The 14,085-nt window shown below is 50.3% G+C and overlaps 7 protein-coding genes across 7 annotated transcripts; 3 read left to right on the forward strand and 4 right to left on the reverse strand.

Moving 5' to 3' along the window:
- Positions 1 to 621: 621 nt before the first annotated feature.
- BU24DRAFT_376406 (trafficking protein particle complex subunit 5) lies at positions 622 to 1,889 on the reverse strand. The gene is made up of 2 exons (XM_033524618.1): positions 1,410 to 1,889; positions 622 to 1,280 (listed from the first exon to the last, which is right to left on the reverse strand). The coding sequence occupies exons 1-2, from the start codon at positions 1,610 to 1,612 to the stop codon at positions 800 to 802; spliced, it is 684 nt and encodes a 227-aa protein (XP_033379653.1). The 5' UTR covers positions 1,613 to 1,889; the 3' UTR covers positions 622 to 799.
- Positions 1,890 to 2,069: 180 nt separating this feature from the next.
- BU24DRAFT_426402 (uncharacterized protein) lies at positions 2,070 to 3,836 on the reverse strand. Its single transcript, XM_033528959.1, has one exon. The coding sequence runs from the start codon at positions 3,479 to 3,481 to the stop codon at positions 2,378 to 2,380; it is 1,104 nt and encodes a 367-aa protein (XP_033379654.1). The 5' UTR covers positions 3,482 to 3,836; the 3' UTR covers positions 2,070 to 2,377.
- Positions 3,837 to 4,405: 569 nt separating this feature from the next.
- Positions 4,406 to 5,949, reverse strand: BU24DRAFT_412993 (uncharacterized protein; the record flags this gene model as incomplete). The annotated part of the gene is made up of 3 exons (XM_033526134.1): positions 4,406 to 4,549; positions 4,696 to 5,651; positions 5,724 to 5,949. The coding sequence occupies 3 exons, from the start codon at positions 5,947 to 5,949 to the stop codon at positions 4,406 to 4,408; spliced, it is 1,326 nt and encodes a 441-aa protein (XP_033379655.1).
- Positions 5,950 to 6,660: 711 nt separating this feature from the next.
- Positions 6,661 to 7,745, forward strand: BU24DRAFT_426403 (uncharacterized protein). Its single transcript, XM_033528960.1, has one exon. It carries the CDS (start codon positions 6,825 to 6,827, stop codon positions 7,701 to 7,703), a length of 879 nt encoding a protein of 292 aa, XP_033379656.1. The 5' UTR covers positions 6,661 to 6,824; the 3' UTR covers positions 7,704 to 7,745.
- Positions 7,746 to 10,707: 2,962 nt separating this feature from the next.
- On the forward strand, positions 10,708 to 11,453 carry BU24DRAFT_278548 (uncharacterized protein). The gene has a single exon (XM_033522675.1). The coding sequence runs from the start codon at positions 10,790 to 10,792 to the stop codon at positions 11,402 to 11,404; it is 615 nt and encodes a 204-aa protein (XP_033379657.1). The 5' UTR covers positions 10,708 to 10,789; the 3' UTR covers positions 11,405 to 11,453.
- Positions 11,454 to 13,067: 1,614 nt separating this feature from the next.
- Positions 13,068 to 13,311, forward strand: BU24DRAFT_278552 (uncharacterized protein). Its single transcript, XM_033522676.1, has one exon. The coding sequence runs from the start codon at positions 13,106 to 13,108 to the stop codon at positions 13,265 to 13,267; it is 162 nt and encodes a 53-aa protein (XP_033379658.1). The 5' UTR covers positions 13,068 to 13,105; the 3' UTR covers positions 13,268 to 13,311.
- BU24DRAFT_426405 (ubiquitin-conjugating enzyme E2 4) lies at positions 13,265 to 14,060 on the reverse strand. Its single transcript, XM_033528961.1, has 2 exons — positions 13,728 to 14,060; positions 13,265 to 13,638 (listed from the first exon to the last, which is right to left on the reverse strand). The coding sequence occupies exons 1-2, from the start codon at positions 13,894 to 13,896 to the stop codon at positions 13,286 to 13,288; spliced, it is 522 nt and encodes a 173-aa protein (XP_033379659.1). The 5' UTR covers positions 13,897 to 14,060; the 3' UTR covers positions 13,265 to 13,285.
- Between the last annotated feature and the right edge of the window lie 25 nt (positions 14,061 to 14,085).

Raw genomic sequence — 14,085 nt, forward strand, 5'->3', positions numbered from 1 at the left:
CATTTGGGGGGTAAGCATGTTCAAACGCGAGATGGCATTATGTGAATCTTTTTTTTGGCGTGTTACTCTCTGTTTTTTTTGTTCTTTCTCATTTTGGGTATTTGACGGATGTTTCTGGCGGCGACATATCCCCCCCTTTCTTCCTCCTCCTCCTTTTCTTCTTGCAAGTGGGACAGATAGCCCAGGTCCTTGGATCTCCCACCTTTTTCTCTTCTAAACTTTTCCACCCTTCTTCTACCACACACACCTTTTTGTAAACAGTGGGGGTTTTTTGGATCCCCCTTTTGGAGTAGAGCATTGCATTGCATATGCATAAACGCAGCCCCGAGGCCCCGAGGTAACACCACTGAGGGTTTTGTTCAAATTTTAAAAATGTCTGAGGATTGAATGTGATGTCTGCTTTTGTGATGCGATTTGTGGTGTGGTGTGGTGTCGTCCTGCCTTGTCATCTACCCCTAAGTCACAATGGTGAACTTTTTCCGAAGTCTTCTAAGAGACCGGCCACGTAGATGAAGGTATGACAAATGGATGGGAGAGGGGGGCTTCGATGCTCTTTTTACTTTGTACTTTGCATGTGCTAGGTGCGTGGTTTGGGTGAATGGTTGGGTTTGGTGGGTGTGACGGGCTGATGGATGTGATATGAATAGACCGGTTCAAGGGGTTTGGATGCCTTTGATCATAGCAATTGGTTTATCATACCATAATAGGCATACATGAGCCCGATATATCGAGCTCTGGTAGTATCTCTAACGTTCACTCTCCACGCATTTCCTCCTCGCCTCACACCCCTCATCCTTCATCAACCGCCGCCCCTCCCAAGAATCTCCTCCCTCTCCAGCACCTCCGGCTTAAACTGAATCAAAAACACCGTCTTCCCAGGCCACATCCCCCCTCCCCCTCCCGTTCCCCCTCCCTCCGCCTGCTGCTCCCCAACACTATGCGCCGTAACGCTCTCCGTCGCGAAACCCGCCCCATCACACACCCCCTCCACGATCCCCGCCACAAACGCCGCGCAATTCAACTGGCTCATCTCCCTCGGCAGCGAAATATACTGGTTGACCAGCGGCTCGTTGTCGTACAGCATGTACTGCCCCGCGTCGCTCTCGCTGCGTTCGAGCGCGTCGGCCGGGCGACCGAAGAGGTGCCGCCAGAGCGTCTGCGCGATGAATTGGAGGAGCGGGAGTATGCGTGTCGGGCGGATGGAGGAGAGAGGGTTGGAGGTGCGGGAGAGGAGGAGGTCGAGGAGGCGGAGGCCGAGGGGGTGGCCTTGTTCGTTTAACCTATTTCCTCTTCTATCAGTACTTATTCACATGTGCGTACATGTTTCCCATAGATGCGTTTGAGGGGGAGGGGAGGGAGGGAAGGGGAGGGAGGGAAGGGGAGGGAGGGAAGGGGAGGGAGGTAAGTACCGTTTTTCAAGGTCGACGAGGTTCCGCACGTTCTTCTGCGCGTAGGATATCATCTCGACGAATAGGTACGCGAAGGCGGCGCGGCTGAGCTCGGCGTTCTTCGACCGGTTCAGGTTGCGGTCGTAGATGGTCTTTTTGTTGGACGGGTAGCGGAGGCCTGGGGCACCGCCGCCCGAGGAGGAGGATTGCGTGGGCGTCGTCATGGGTGTCCCCGACGGGTTTATGTGTGTGTGGATTTGTAGTTGGGGGGAGAGGGAGAGGTGGTGGTGAGGGAGCTTGGTTTCGATGTCGATTCCGAGGGGTCTGATGTTGGATGTGGTGGGTGGGTGTATTGTAATTGATTCCAGGTAGGTCAGGAAGGAGGTCGTTCGTCTGTGGGCGGGTGTGAGGGGACTGAGAAAGCGTGTTTGTGGGGTTTTCGAGGTATTGTAATTGAGTTGGAGCTTGGTTGTTGATTATGATAGAGGTTTAGGGTTGAAGTTGAGGTAGGTGTGTATGCATGCGATCCATCTAAGGTTATCTGATATGTCGTCCTGATTGGACGGGTGCGAGTCGGTGGGCCCGCTCCGCAATGGGGATCCGTGCGCTTGTCGGGGAATTGATGTAGAAATGTACAGTCAGTTTTAACACTTTCTACATGGAATATGAATGCGATTATGAGATGGAGACGTCTGATTTTAACATGGCCACTGGGAGTGGTTTTCTTTCTATATGCTGGATCACTTATTTTTAATCCTTGACTAAATGACAAGTCACTGCTCCAAAAGGCCTCTGATCACTGCGGGAATGGCCCTGATACAAAAGAAAAGGTTATGGTATTGATTTGATCCTGGCCTGTACTGAAAATATATCAATAAAGAGGCGATTCCAATGTCGATGCAAAGCTTATTCCAATCCGGCGGAGATCACGAGAAAAGAGATCTGCCAAAGACCGAACAGCGTGTGAGAGGGGATACCTGTACTGTCCTTCATGGAAAAGTACTCTTGATCAATTGCTCCTCGTATACGCTACATCCACCATCCTCGGTGTCGTGCACTTCTCTGGCCTCAGAGGAGGCATCTCCGGTGTCACGCTTCAAGGGGCATCCATCATGCTCAGCGAAAACGGGCGAATACTTCTGTTCCCCAAACGTCGTGAAGCCATCATCGATGTTGACGCCAATACGGATCCTTCTCTTCTTGTTCTCAACATGGTCGGTTCCATCGGTCTTATCCTGCAGCGATGCAGGCTTCTTCCACTGCCTGTAGAACTCCTCAAACCCGGCCTGTACCTTGATCTGGTTCCACTCGAACACGAATTGGAGCTTCCGAAAATCAGCTCGATCGATGTTGAACTCCACAGGAATCGAGACCGTGGCCATGCCCTCGCCGGGACCACCTTCGCGCAGGTGCGGAATACCGGATTGCTCGATCGTGAGCTGAGATTGAAGGTCGGTGTTGATTTTCTTCAATTCCTCTACGGCAGCAAGTGCATCATCGCGCTCCTTCTTCATCTTTCTCTCCAGACCTGAGCGGCGATGCTTGTGATGGACTGCCGACTTGACCTTTTGCTCCTCCTGGTTTGCTACTATATTCGGGAGTATAATATTCGAGACGTGCATGAATACCACCTCGTCCGTCGCCGTATAACTCGCCGACGTATCGTCATCCTCGGACTCCAGTGTGGAATCCTCATTATCTGCACTGCCAGATCGCTCTGCAAGCGCCTTCACTTCGCACCTGAGGCGACGATTCTCCCGTTCAAGGTATATAGTACGCCGAGCATCATCGTACAATTTACCCTCGATCATGTCAAGGCGCCATTTGAGGTACGCAACCCCCGCCCTATACTTCTCTGCCTGTTCCTGCAACTCCGCTTTCTCGAGCAAGGCAACGTGCAATGGCGACCCGACGAACTGCCAGCGTCTGAGCGCTTCCACATCCCGGGCGGTGCTGGAAGGATCCCCCGTGCCGATAATGGGTTGATTGTGAGGCCCAACTTGCTCAGGCCCGCCGTTGTAGGAAGATGGGAGGGGATCGTCTTCGTCAAGCAGCCTGGTTCCAACGAAAAACTCGTCCAAGTCGAATTCCATCTGATGTGGAGTGAATTGAGGATAGCAGCATCCTTGCTAATAGTTTTGCGTCTTACCTTTTGTTTGTGGTACCTTGAACTTGTGGTACCATGTACTTGGGGACGAATCGGTTCTTGTAGGTGATGTTTCTTTGCTGCTGACAACAGCGTTGAAGATCGGAAGTTTGGTAAAGAGTCTGAGAAGGTTCGATAGAAGGGACTGTCTTATATGTGTTGCTGCAAAAGGAAAGAGCGAACGGAAAGGAAGTGAAGTCCTGTGATGGAGACGATGCCGCAGGTAAAAGAGCGAGTTGGGATTCTGGGGGATAAAAAAGTGAAGGAGGTTTGCGAGAACGCGACTCTGTCGTCACGTCAACACAATAACATAGCTATTGACGCGTTTGCACTCGTAGGCCCCCAGGCTTCAGGTATCAGTTAGTCCTTATTGTTACGATCCGTACAATGCAGTTTCATTGCAAGCTATCTATTGTGAGTAGACGGTAGTGAAGCACGATAGATTTCGTCTACCGGTGTTAAGTTTGCACAGCATGATTGCAACAACTATTTGCACAAATCATCGGGACGGAGGAGAAGATTTGTCGGAGAGGAATTATAGTCTTACTTCTGGCTATTAAGGTACTTATTCAATAGCAATGCTATTTGATTAAGCCCCTCTATCAATACCTACTCTGTAATTAACCCTTATATTTTGATCTATAAGTAAAAGGTCAACAAACAAAGCTTGCGCCACTCCCGCCTTTGTTCATCTTGTCTGAAGATCGACATTCGACTGTAGTGAGATGGATTCAGGAAGTAAATTCGTTCGTTGTAGACTTTCAGGATGTATAAGCAAGTTAAAGTATTTATGTCATTGCTCATTCGGTTCTTATATGCACTCCAAGCCCAACAAATACAAGGTGAGCGAATCCTCTCCAGCTCAGCAGTACTAATCAACTAAGAATTTCTCCACATTCTCAGCAAAATGGAATTCAAAAGGGATGAACCCAATAGTCCCTCTCTGGGTCGTTTGGGCTCCAAGCACAGCACCAAGAAACATGACTGTTGTTCTTATGACTTGCTTCATTGAGGACTGCCCGAAGAGGTATGGCTCTTATGTTTCCCTTTCTGGGAGACAATCGACAGAATTGGCAAATTTGTGTTCGCGGTGTTAGAAACTGGTGTCTATATCATTATGTTACTATAATCCATGATGGATTCGTGTGTTTGAAAACAAACCTGTGAATCCAAGGGAAGAGGCGGGAAGTTCTCATCTCTCTTGGATGGATCAAGGTTTCTGTGAATATATGGTATGGGAATACTGGTTTCTTGCGGTTCATCTTCTGTCGCGCTGGCCTCTGATTGAGTTGACTCTGGCCTGCATGACTCTGGCTGGCCGGGTTCTGGTCGATGCGATGGCTCTGCAAAGCTTATAAAATTCTTCTTCCTCTGGTCCCTTTTTGGCCTCCTTTTCTTTTCCTTCACAGTTTCTCCCACATTATAAAGGTTCTCGACTGAGTCGTCGAACTGCTCTGCCTGCTGCTTACTGCCGACGGGCTCAACTCTTATGCGTTCAACTGCCCCTTTCGGGACGAGCACTCGTACAGAACTAGGTGCAAGAACTGTAGTGGTCTCGGGAGCAGTACAGCCGGAGCACTTGTTCTGGAACTGGGCCTCTAGATCAGACGCCCTCTGTTCAGCCGCTTCGCAATTCTGGCGGAGTCCGGCTGCTGCTTCTTCATACTCCCTCACCACAGCCTCCGAATTTGCCAGTCTGAACCTCATCTCTTGGAGGTCGTTCCTTTGAGACTTTAAGTTGCTCTCCAGCTCTTTGTTCTTGTGTCTGTAGGTTGACACTGTTCCCTTAAGGGCGGCAAGTTCTTCCTCCAGGCAGCGTACGTGCTCTTTTAGCTTCTGCTCACCTTGGAGCTCTGCTTTGATTTTGTAGAATTCAGCTTTGGCTACACTCGCTTGTCGCTCAAATTCCTGAATTCTTCGTTCGGCATCTGTCCTGGTTTTCTCTTCGAACTTGGCGTTCGATTCTTCTTCCGCATGGCAGAGAGCCAAGTCCTCAAGGAGGTCTTCCAACTGCTCTCGGTTTGCCAATGCTTCTTTGTCAGACTCTCCCTTCCATGACTGGAATTCCTTGATCGTCGTGATCATGTGTAGGTAGATCCGGCCCACTAGCTTGTAGTCTGTTTGACGTCATTGAGTGACTGGATCGCAAGCCATGGAAAACGGCTCCGTCGAAACGTTGGTTCACTTACTGAATTTGATCTTCCTAAAGATAAATTCTGGCTCCTTCCCACTCTCCACGTCTTTCTCCACATTTTTATACGGAGTCAATGACTTGATTTCTGTGAAGTCGCCTGGGGAGCAACCCTCGAAGCCATCATCGTCTGATTTTTCCCAGTGTATCTCCTCTACTTCTTCGATCAATGCAATGTTTGACTCATTGAATTTCATCAACAACTTCATCGCGTTGTTCTCCATGTTTGCCTCGTTTTGAAGAGTTTTCTCTATGGAAGTTATGGTTAGAATTTGGCATGTTCAAGAGTCTCTTCCGTATATCAGAACATGGCCATTCGCTGGTATCAAAGCGTTTGGTGTCACAGACGCGATACTCAGATCGGTATCATTCGTTGTTCCTCTCGGGCGATAGTTGCGGTTACAGTACCACAGCGTTGTTGGTATTGTTCCGACCGAATGTTCTCAAGAAGCCCTTCGGGAGCTGGAGCGGGAAACACGGCAAGGATAGGATCGCCGCCGCTCTGAATGACTCCATAGGGCTTTTTGGAATGATCTCTTCCTTGCTCCTCTTACTTACCACGATGGTTGTAAGTTTGTGTAGCGGTGGTGGGTGATAGAAGAGGAGAGCCCTTCCACGCGTAGGTAAAGTTTGGTAAAGTTTTTGCGACACGTAAAACAGTTGTGGTTGTTTTTTCGATGTCGCTTTGTTTGTGAGGTAAGTAAGGTAGAGGATGGCGGCGGCGGCGGTTCGTGTTAAGTAGGTGAGTAGATGAGCAAGTGAAGTTGAGATCTAGTGGTAGACGATCAAACAATATCACTTTATACAATATCACTGTGTTTGTTAGGTAGCAGCGGCGGCGGTCGCTGGTGAGTTTGTGACGTAGGATAGCAAGTGAAGTCGCTGAGCAAGTGAAGTTGGGACACAATAGCAAGCAATCAATTCTATAAACCCTCCTCCTTCTTCCTCCTTCACATTTTCTCTCTCAACCCTCCCCAAATCCGTCTTGCACAGTTTGAGCCTGCGCCCGGATAAGCTAACAGAGAAGTGTGCAGGCCTCCACAAGCGACGCACTGAACCGATATCAACGCCATCAGTTGGCGATACACACTTGGTCGACATGTCGACCACAAACCTCCTGGACCTGCCCCAACAAGCAGGCCTTACGGCCATCGAAGCCGAAATCGACGACAAACCAGAGTCCTCAGCCATCTCTGTCGCCTCTGACTCCACTGGTTCGTACCGAACCGCCAGGAGCTCACCCCCTACAGTGCCTGCGGAATACGCCAACTGTAGGTTCCTCAAATTCCCCGAGAGCCAGGTCCTCTGCGACGCCCCTTTCTCGGAGGGCGGTTGCCGCTTCTGCAGGAACATTTCCCGCCGCGAGGTCGCCCTGATGGACGTTCATCTCAAGGAAGTCGTGAATCTGGAGCTCGAGGAGAAAGTCGAGAAGAAACTTGAAGAAGAGAATGCCAAGAAGATCCGAACAATGAAGAGAAGGTTTGCCTATCTCGTAAGTTTGTATCATTCACTAAGATCACATGATAAGTCACTCATGGCAACACAGCTTGATACGGCGCTCCGGCCCGCACAGAATCCGATAGATGACCGAGCATTCAGCACTCGGCAGAACTGGATTGCGAGACTTCGAGAGATTTTGGAGCCTGGTGACCGTTCCGAAGAACGGGAAGCCGAACTCGACAGGCAGCTAAAGGATGCCGAACGGGGTATGGACGAGATGCTGGACCAAGTTGGGCCTTTGGGGGACATACCGTTCCAAATGGCGCGGGGCAGGGGGAATCGTGGTGGCCTTGGTGGAGGAAGTCGTGGTGAAACTCGTGGAGGGAATCATGGTGAACCTCGCGAAGGACCTCGCGGGGCATTTCCTGGCCGTATACCGAATACTCCCAACTCTGACAGAGGCCAACGAGGCCAACGAGGCCAACGAGGTCAAAGAGGTCAGCGAGGCCAGCGAGGTCATCGTGGCCACTATAATTAGGCTGGTGACCGTACATGCACAGAGGGACATCTAGAATTTCGGAAGCGCTTGATAGCGTTTGAGCATACTACATTGTTGCGGGAAGGTCTAGCAGTGGGGCCTTTGGTCCGTTAGGTCACCGCTGGAATGGTTTCTAGCCATATCTTAGCCTACGTCGGGCACGAGTCAAACATTGGAAAGAGAATTGGGTGCTGCACAACACAGGCCTAGCTCTTCACATTGCTTCAAGGAAATCTGACGATTATGGATTCAGCGTTCATGCATCTAAAATGGAGCCATGGTAGTCTTCTAGGACTAGAATCCCGAAAATTCATGCCCTCTATACGTAACTTTTGTGCAATATGGAGAATTCACCCTTCGATGCGAGCTGAGAATGTGACGGTCCACTTTCTTTTGTGAAGTGAGGCATTTCATCGTAGCTGATGTGAGTACCCCCGACGATAATGGTAATGATTCTCAAAGCAAAGCCTCGATCAATGGCAAATAGCCCCAATCATCCATGGTAAGCTGTTGCGAACTCAAGGCTGGAAAAGGAAATTGTAGAGGATCGAGCTACGCGTAGGTTGCGTCTCCCGAGGCGGAGCGGTGTAACAATGGAAGCATTACGCTCGAGTCAGGCAATACCGGTGAGGACGTCACGAGGCACACAGTCAGAGAATAGCGGCGATACATAGGTAAACCATTGAGCAAGGTTGTCCTAGTCGTGTATCGAGGCAATGGAGGTCGGAATTTAGCGATAGGTACGTCTGGCCGCCACAACCAGCAGGGTTCAGGGATAGAGTGTGGCTATGCCAGTCCAACTCCGACCGTCCTCACCACTTCCAGGCTCGACGAAATCTGCAAGCAATATAACTAGTGAAGCTGAAGCATTGAAAGGCATGTTATTTTGCCTCATACATCAGGATATCAAAATCCTTTCGGGGCCCAAATTCATCATTTCCATTATGCACGCTGGAACTTGAATCGGTCAGACTTGAGAAGAGGGCATAAGGAGGTGGCAACGGCATCGCCGGCGACAGGATTCACGGTACAAGGTCGCGGTCTATGAAAATTCCCGAAAGGTACAACATATGCGGCTGATTGGCAGCCATACCTATCTTCCTAACCAATGACGGAGTCTATGTAGGCCCTTGGCGATTGCTGAACGGCGTTGAAGATGTTGACGGCCTCTTTCCAGCACTGAATAATCATTCCAGGACCTTCTCCTATTATACTTGTCGGCGGTGCCGTAGCGAATGAATAGCGAAGATCGGTATTCCTGGTACGGTTGCTCAGTGATTAAGCTGTAAACAAGTTTTTGCAGTCGCAACTGAGGTCCACGATCTATGGCGTCAGCCAATCCGGACTGAGAAGAGCTCTCCTGGCAGGAGATTCTACCGCCCTGATCTTACGGTGGAAAGTTCGCGGTTGTTGTGGTCATCCGTATGTACATGATAGGCTGTCCTTTTTGCGGGGATATCCATCGCTTTGACCCAGTTCCTTCGTGAGTTATTGTTAGTACTTTTCCGGTTGGCATGAGGTGTATCATGTTTAGCGAAAAAAGTTTTATGTGACCAATCCCGTTCTCTTTTCAAAAAGACTGAAGCCTTTCTACTAAGGTAGACCAACCAGGGAAGACGAGGGCGGTGGAGGACTTTAGACCGATGCAGAACTAGCTCTGTCGATCCAGACCCTTAGATCTGACATCGGAGAGAACTCGAGATCTGTGGCACAGCAAGAATAGGTAGAGGTAAAGCCACACAGAAGCCATCGATTCGCGTATGACAGCCATCCACATCATCTTGCGGATTTCGAGTATTTAGTCCTGTGGGAGACGACGAGAGAGGAAAGGCCACCGCAGGTTCAAGAAAAAGCATTGAGTCGGCGTCAGTAGCACACGCCTGACAGGTGGATACAATATCGTGCTGCTTGAACTTCTTGGTTCGGAAGCGTGGTTGTAGAGTGCTTGACTGCCCCACTGGCGCGCGGACTAGGAGGACTGAGGCTCGGTTGGCGGCATGGTAGCAGCTGAGGGTATCAAAACTTGGGCATCACGCGTTGTTTCATTCTCTACATCGAGATGAGGCTTGAAATAGAGTGTGCGGCAATTGGCGGCTGGATCGAGAGGGAGGAGTAGTACGTGGTACGTATGTACTGTATATGCGGGATGGGAGATGGTGAATATCAGAGGGAGTGAGTACCTGACATGGCCAGTCTCAATTTCCGGTAGATGCGTGCAGCGTGGCAGAAGCAGTGCTCGTTCCTAGCAGCACGGGATAAGTGTGGAACTGGACTCCTCTCCCACGGTAGAGTGCTCCATAGTGCATTGTATAGTGAAGAGTTAAGTTAGTCCCGGAATGTCTTTGGTGTGAATATGAATCTCCAGCTCGCCGTTGACATTGCAGGAGCCGCACGGGCCACACCACCCCCGAGACTACCGAGCTAGAACGCCATCGTGCCTTCAACTCAGCTGAAGTCTCCCCCAACTTGCCTCCCAAGACACTCCAACGCTGCTGAATCCACACACATTTCACCCCAAACCATGCTGAGCCAGGGGCTATCCCAGCAGCCTTATGCTGTAAATCATCGGGAGGCGCGATTGTTACAGCTGAAATCACACGAAGAACGATGGCGATCCTGCCAACCTCCCACCATGCCTCCACGATCACTGTTTACGAGGAGAGCTGGCTGCCTCACTGTTTCATCGTGCCGTCCGACCATAGCCATGTAGTTCGTGTTCTAGAGAAACCTGTTGCTGGGAGGTCCTCGCGGTGTAGCGTATTTTCCTTCCTTGTTTTCATGAGGGGCGCTTCTGGTAGGAGATATAGATGCGACCTGAACCATCGCCGCCCTGACATACTTATACCCTTGTGCCAATCCCACAGTTCGTAAAACCGCAAAGAATTTGCTGACAGAAGACGGAACATTGATGCCCTAGTGCTTATTTCGACGGTTCTCCCGTCTTGCATGTGAGTTCTATACAAGCACCAGCGTTCCCCCTTCACTGACTGGTGGACAGCCTCGGATACCTGCATCACACCACACCCATCCTCATGCAAAGACAATCCCTTTAAAATCAGTCGTTCTGTTCCTACTGTGCGCTCTTCATGCCTCCTCCATCTATACCTACGGGTCAGTCCCGAACCACCGACCAAGCAACATCAAATCGACCTACCCATCTATTCAAGATATCACTGGTCGTCCTGGCACTATGTGTTTGTTTACGTTTGACGAGCATATTCCTTGCGCAGAGAAAGAGCAATTCGATCGTCCATCGGTCACCCAGGGAAGAGAAGGATGCAAAGAAATGTTTACCACCGCCAGAAAAAGAGGTATTCGCCAAAACAACAAACTTCCAATACTTCGATAAGGAGCAGACGCTGCGTCCCGTATCTTGGAACCAACCCATAAAAGAACATCCATTTCCAATTGGCCAGAATTCGTTTCCACCAACATTCAGACCCGTTTATCCGTGGACTGGACCCCCAAAACCACTTCCTGGACCCTATGATCCAAGTCTGTTTCCACTTCCAACCGTTCGAAGGCACTCTTCGGTGGACGCTGTCGAGGAATCTTCCACGCCGGACTGCAACAACACAATCGATTACTCCAGGCGCGTGTCGACGAACAGCATACCGGCATACCAATCCACTCTCCACGGTTCCATCACGAGGTCTTCTCGTGGTTGGCGGCGCAATCAGTGGGTGGTTTCTGGGGAATGAATTTCAAAATGTCTCAGATGATCAGAATCATCAGCCACAAGACACGACCTAATGTCCATTCTCGTCAGAGAGCCGCGCGCGAGCAGGAACTGACACGTCATGCGACGCTATGCTGCATAGAATTGCGCCTCGCGCGCAAGTTCACAGCGCACATAAGCACCTCAGGACCAGTATTCCGATGGAGCTTAGCTGATGGATGAAATGTTTGGGCAGTAGTGGCTTTTTGCTTACCAGCTGAGTGGGGCAACGCCGTTCCAGACGCAAGGTCAAGCGACGACGCCATCATGGTGGTCATCCATCGTCGCGTGCAGTATTATTTTCCCGTTCTAGCGTTTCTCTTAACGATTGTTATTCATTTGACATTCTCGAACCTCAACTCCCCAAAGGGAAAAAGAGGTATAATTCTAGAACTGGCGGCGGGTGTTTGGAGTGTTTAATCGGGGTTGGGTCGGCTGGAAAGGGAAAAACGACCATTAGATAGAAGGCGTTATATTGCACATGGGTCCTTCGATATTTCAACCAGGCTGGCTGGACGGATCAAGAATCCGGGGGACGGTTTCTAGCTTTCCATAGTACGCCACAATTGTAACGACCAATCCTCTCTCTCCAAGAATAGCATCATTCCTCACCTTTCACACTCCCAAGAATCGGATCGGAGATCATGCAGGAAAACGTCCCTATTGTAGTTATACTAATCAACCGCAACCGTATCCCTCCTCTCCCCTTCCCGCATCCACAACCCGTTCTGACGCCGTAACGATATACCCCATACAGTAACTCCTCCATCCCCATGCCGTCTCCCGTCCACACGGTCCATCCTCTCATCTCCCCCCATCAACAAACCAGAAACAGAACAGAACATACAAGGTACATCCCTCACCCTACCGGACCTACCCACCGTAAGACGCTTAACCTTACCTTCCCTCTCACTTTTACCCCAGAGTACGATACCATGTCGTATCGCACCGGAACTGTTCCGTATTCGCTAGCGCCACAAGGAGACAGTTGTAACGTGCATGCGATGGCTTTATTGGAATCGTTTGAATGTGACTTCCCGTTTCCTTTTTCCCATTCTCCTCTTCCGTCGATTTCCATCCTTGGTTTTTCTCTGTTGGCATGTGACAAGGTCGATTTTGAATTTGCTAGTTCGTGTGGCTGTCCTTGGATAGGTTTATGTCTTACGGATGGGAACCTCCGTCGTGTGTATTGAGCATTACTATTGTTCTCTTTTCCATTCTTTCGCCTATATACTGAATGACGTTGGAGATTGGTGTGGAAGGTAGGTTGCTGGACTGTGACACTCTCTGTCACTTGACATCTCTACTATTACGAAAATTACTACTACGTATGTACATGTCCCTCCGTCCTCTTCTCTATCAACCGACATCGTCGAACGCTTGCTCTTGCACAAACTGTTCAGTACTGAACCTTACCCAATCAAGACAATCCCATATATAATTTCAGTTTCCCTATCATTTCCCTATCATTTCCGGAGTACTTTCTTTCGTGGCATCCCTCTTCTTTTTAAAGCTGGTGAGAGTATGTGTTTGGAAGTCTGGCCTTGAGGTTATGGTAAGCGCTTACATTCTTTGATACCATTGCTCCTGCGGTAAAAGTATGTGTCATGGGGTAGACTAGATGGAACTTGAAGGATCGGTAGAGGTATGCAAAGAAGTCACACTGCTGTCTCAACATGAGAAAATGTTCATATTTGCATGCGTACAAGTATGTATATATACCCAACTCCCTCCCGCGTATATACGTAAATCAATTCATTATCCCCTCCCCTCCCTTCCTCTTCCCAATCCTCATAAAAGCATGCAAAAGAAAACAGAAACCCCCACCCCAACCACCACCGTCTAATAAAAGCCCCCCAACATACTACACCCTCCCCGCGCCCCTCTCACCCCCATCCCTCTTCCACTCATACCTCTCAGTAACCGTATAAAACCTAATCAGCGCCTCCGCCGCCACGTAATCCTCCAGACGAAACAGCTGCGCGATGTCGACGTTCAGCGGGCTGTCCGGCTCGGCGGAGGTCAGCAATTGGTGTATGCTGGTGAGGGTGGCGGAGATGGTGTAGGCGGGGGTCCAGGAGGTCTTGAGGAGGTCGAGGCAGATCTCGCCGGTGCGGAAGTCGACGTTCGGGTGGCAGATGGGGGTGAGGAATTTTATGGTGGGCGGGGCGTTGGGGTAGGTCGAGGGGATTTGGATGTCGAGGAGCCATTGGCCGCCTATGGGGGGAGAGGGTGTTAGTTGGGGGGTTGTTTTGGTGAGGGTTGGTTTGAGATGGAGATGGAGATGGAGGGGATGGGATGGGTACCTTCGTAGGCGGTCCCTGGGACGCCGGTCATGACGGCTCGCCAGTGGGTTATCTCGTCGTCGTTTACGGGACCGAGTTCGCGGAGAGCTTCGTTGGGGTTCGTGTGGTAGGATTGCAGTTCGTGGAGGAGGCGCTTGGTTGCGCTGGGGACGCGTGAAGAGCTCGCCATTGTCGCTCGTTGCTGCGGATAGAGATATCGAAATTCAAACTGTTGATTGCTTCAAAGGTTGTCTGAAATGCCGTTAAAGTGGATAAACGATGCGCTGGGTTGGGTATCTGGGTATCTATGCGGGTAGAGATTGAAGGTTTGTAGAGCTGAAGTCGAGATGACGGACCAGACCAGCAAAGGCACCGCCGA

Source organism: Aaosphaeria arxii, assembly GCF_010015735.1.
Source record: "Aaosphaeria arxii CBS 175.79 unplaced genomic scaffold BU24scaffold_9, whole genome shotgun sequence".
NCBI classification, from domain to species: domain Eukaryota; kingdom Fungi; phylum Ascomycota; class Dothideomycetes; order Pleosporales; genus Aaosphaeria; species Aaosphaeria arxii.

What these genes read in the sequence shown, in the direction of transcription:
- BU24DRAFT_426403 (XM_033528960.1), top strand. Translation starts at nt 6,825, where the DNA reads ATGTCGACCACAAACCTCCTGGACCTGCCCCAACAAGCAGGCCTTACG.
- BU24DRAFT_426405 (XM_033528961.1), bottom strand. Translation starts at nt 13,896, where the DNA reads ATGGCGAGCTCTTCACGCGTCCCCAGCGCAACCAAGCGCCTCCTCCAC. An exon ending in CCCAGGGACCGCCTACGAAG is followed by an intron (nt 13,639 to 13,727) that starts GTACCCATCCCA and finishes CTCCCCCCATAG; the next exon opens with GCGGCCAATGGCTCCTCGAC.
- BU24DRAFT_376406 (XM_033524618.1), bottom strand. Translation starts at nt 1,612, where the DNA reads ATGACGACGCCCACGCAATCCTCCTCCTCGGGCGGCGGTGCCCCAGGC. An exon ending in CTCGTCGACCTTGAAAAACG is followed by an intron (nt 1,281 to 1,409) that starts GTACTTACCTCC and finishes AAGAGGAAATAG; the next exon opens with GTTAAACGAACAAGGCCACC.
- BU24DRAFT_426402 (XM_033528959.1), bottom strand. Translation starts at nt 3,481, where the DNA reads ATGGAATTCGACTTGGACGAGTTTTTCGTTGGAACCAGGCTGCTTGAC.
- BU24DRAFT_278548 (XM_033522675.1), top strand. Translation starts at nt 10,790, where the DNA reads ATGCCTCCTCCATCTATACCTACGGGTCAGTCCCGAACCACCGACCAA.
- BU24DRAFT_278552 (XM_033522676.1), top strand. Translation starts at nt 13,106, where the DNA reads ATGTTCATATTTGCATGCGTACAAGTATGTATATATACCCAACTCCCT.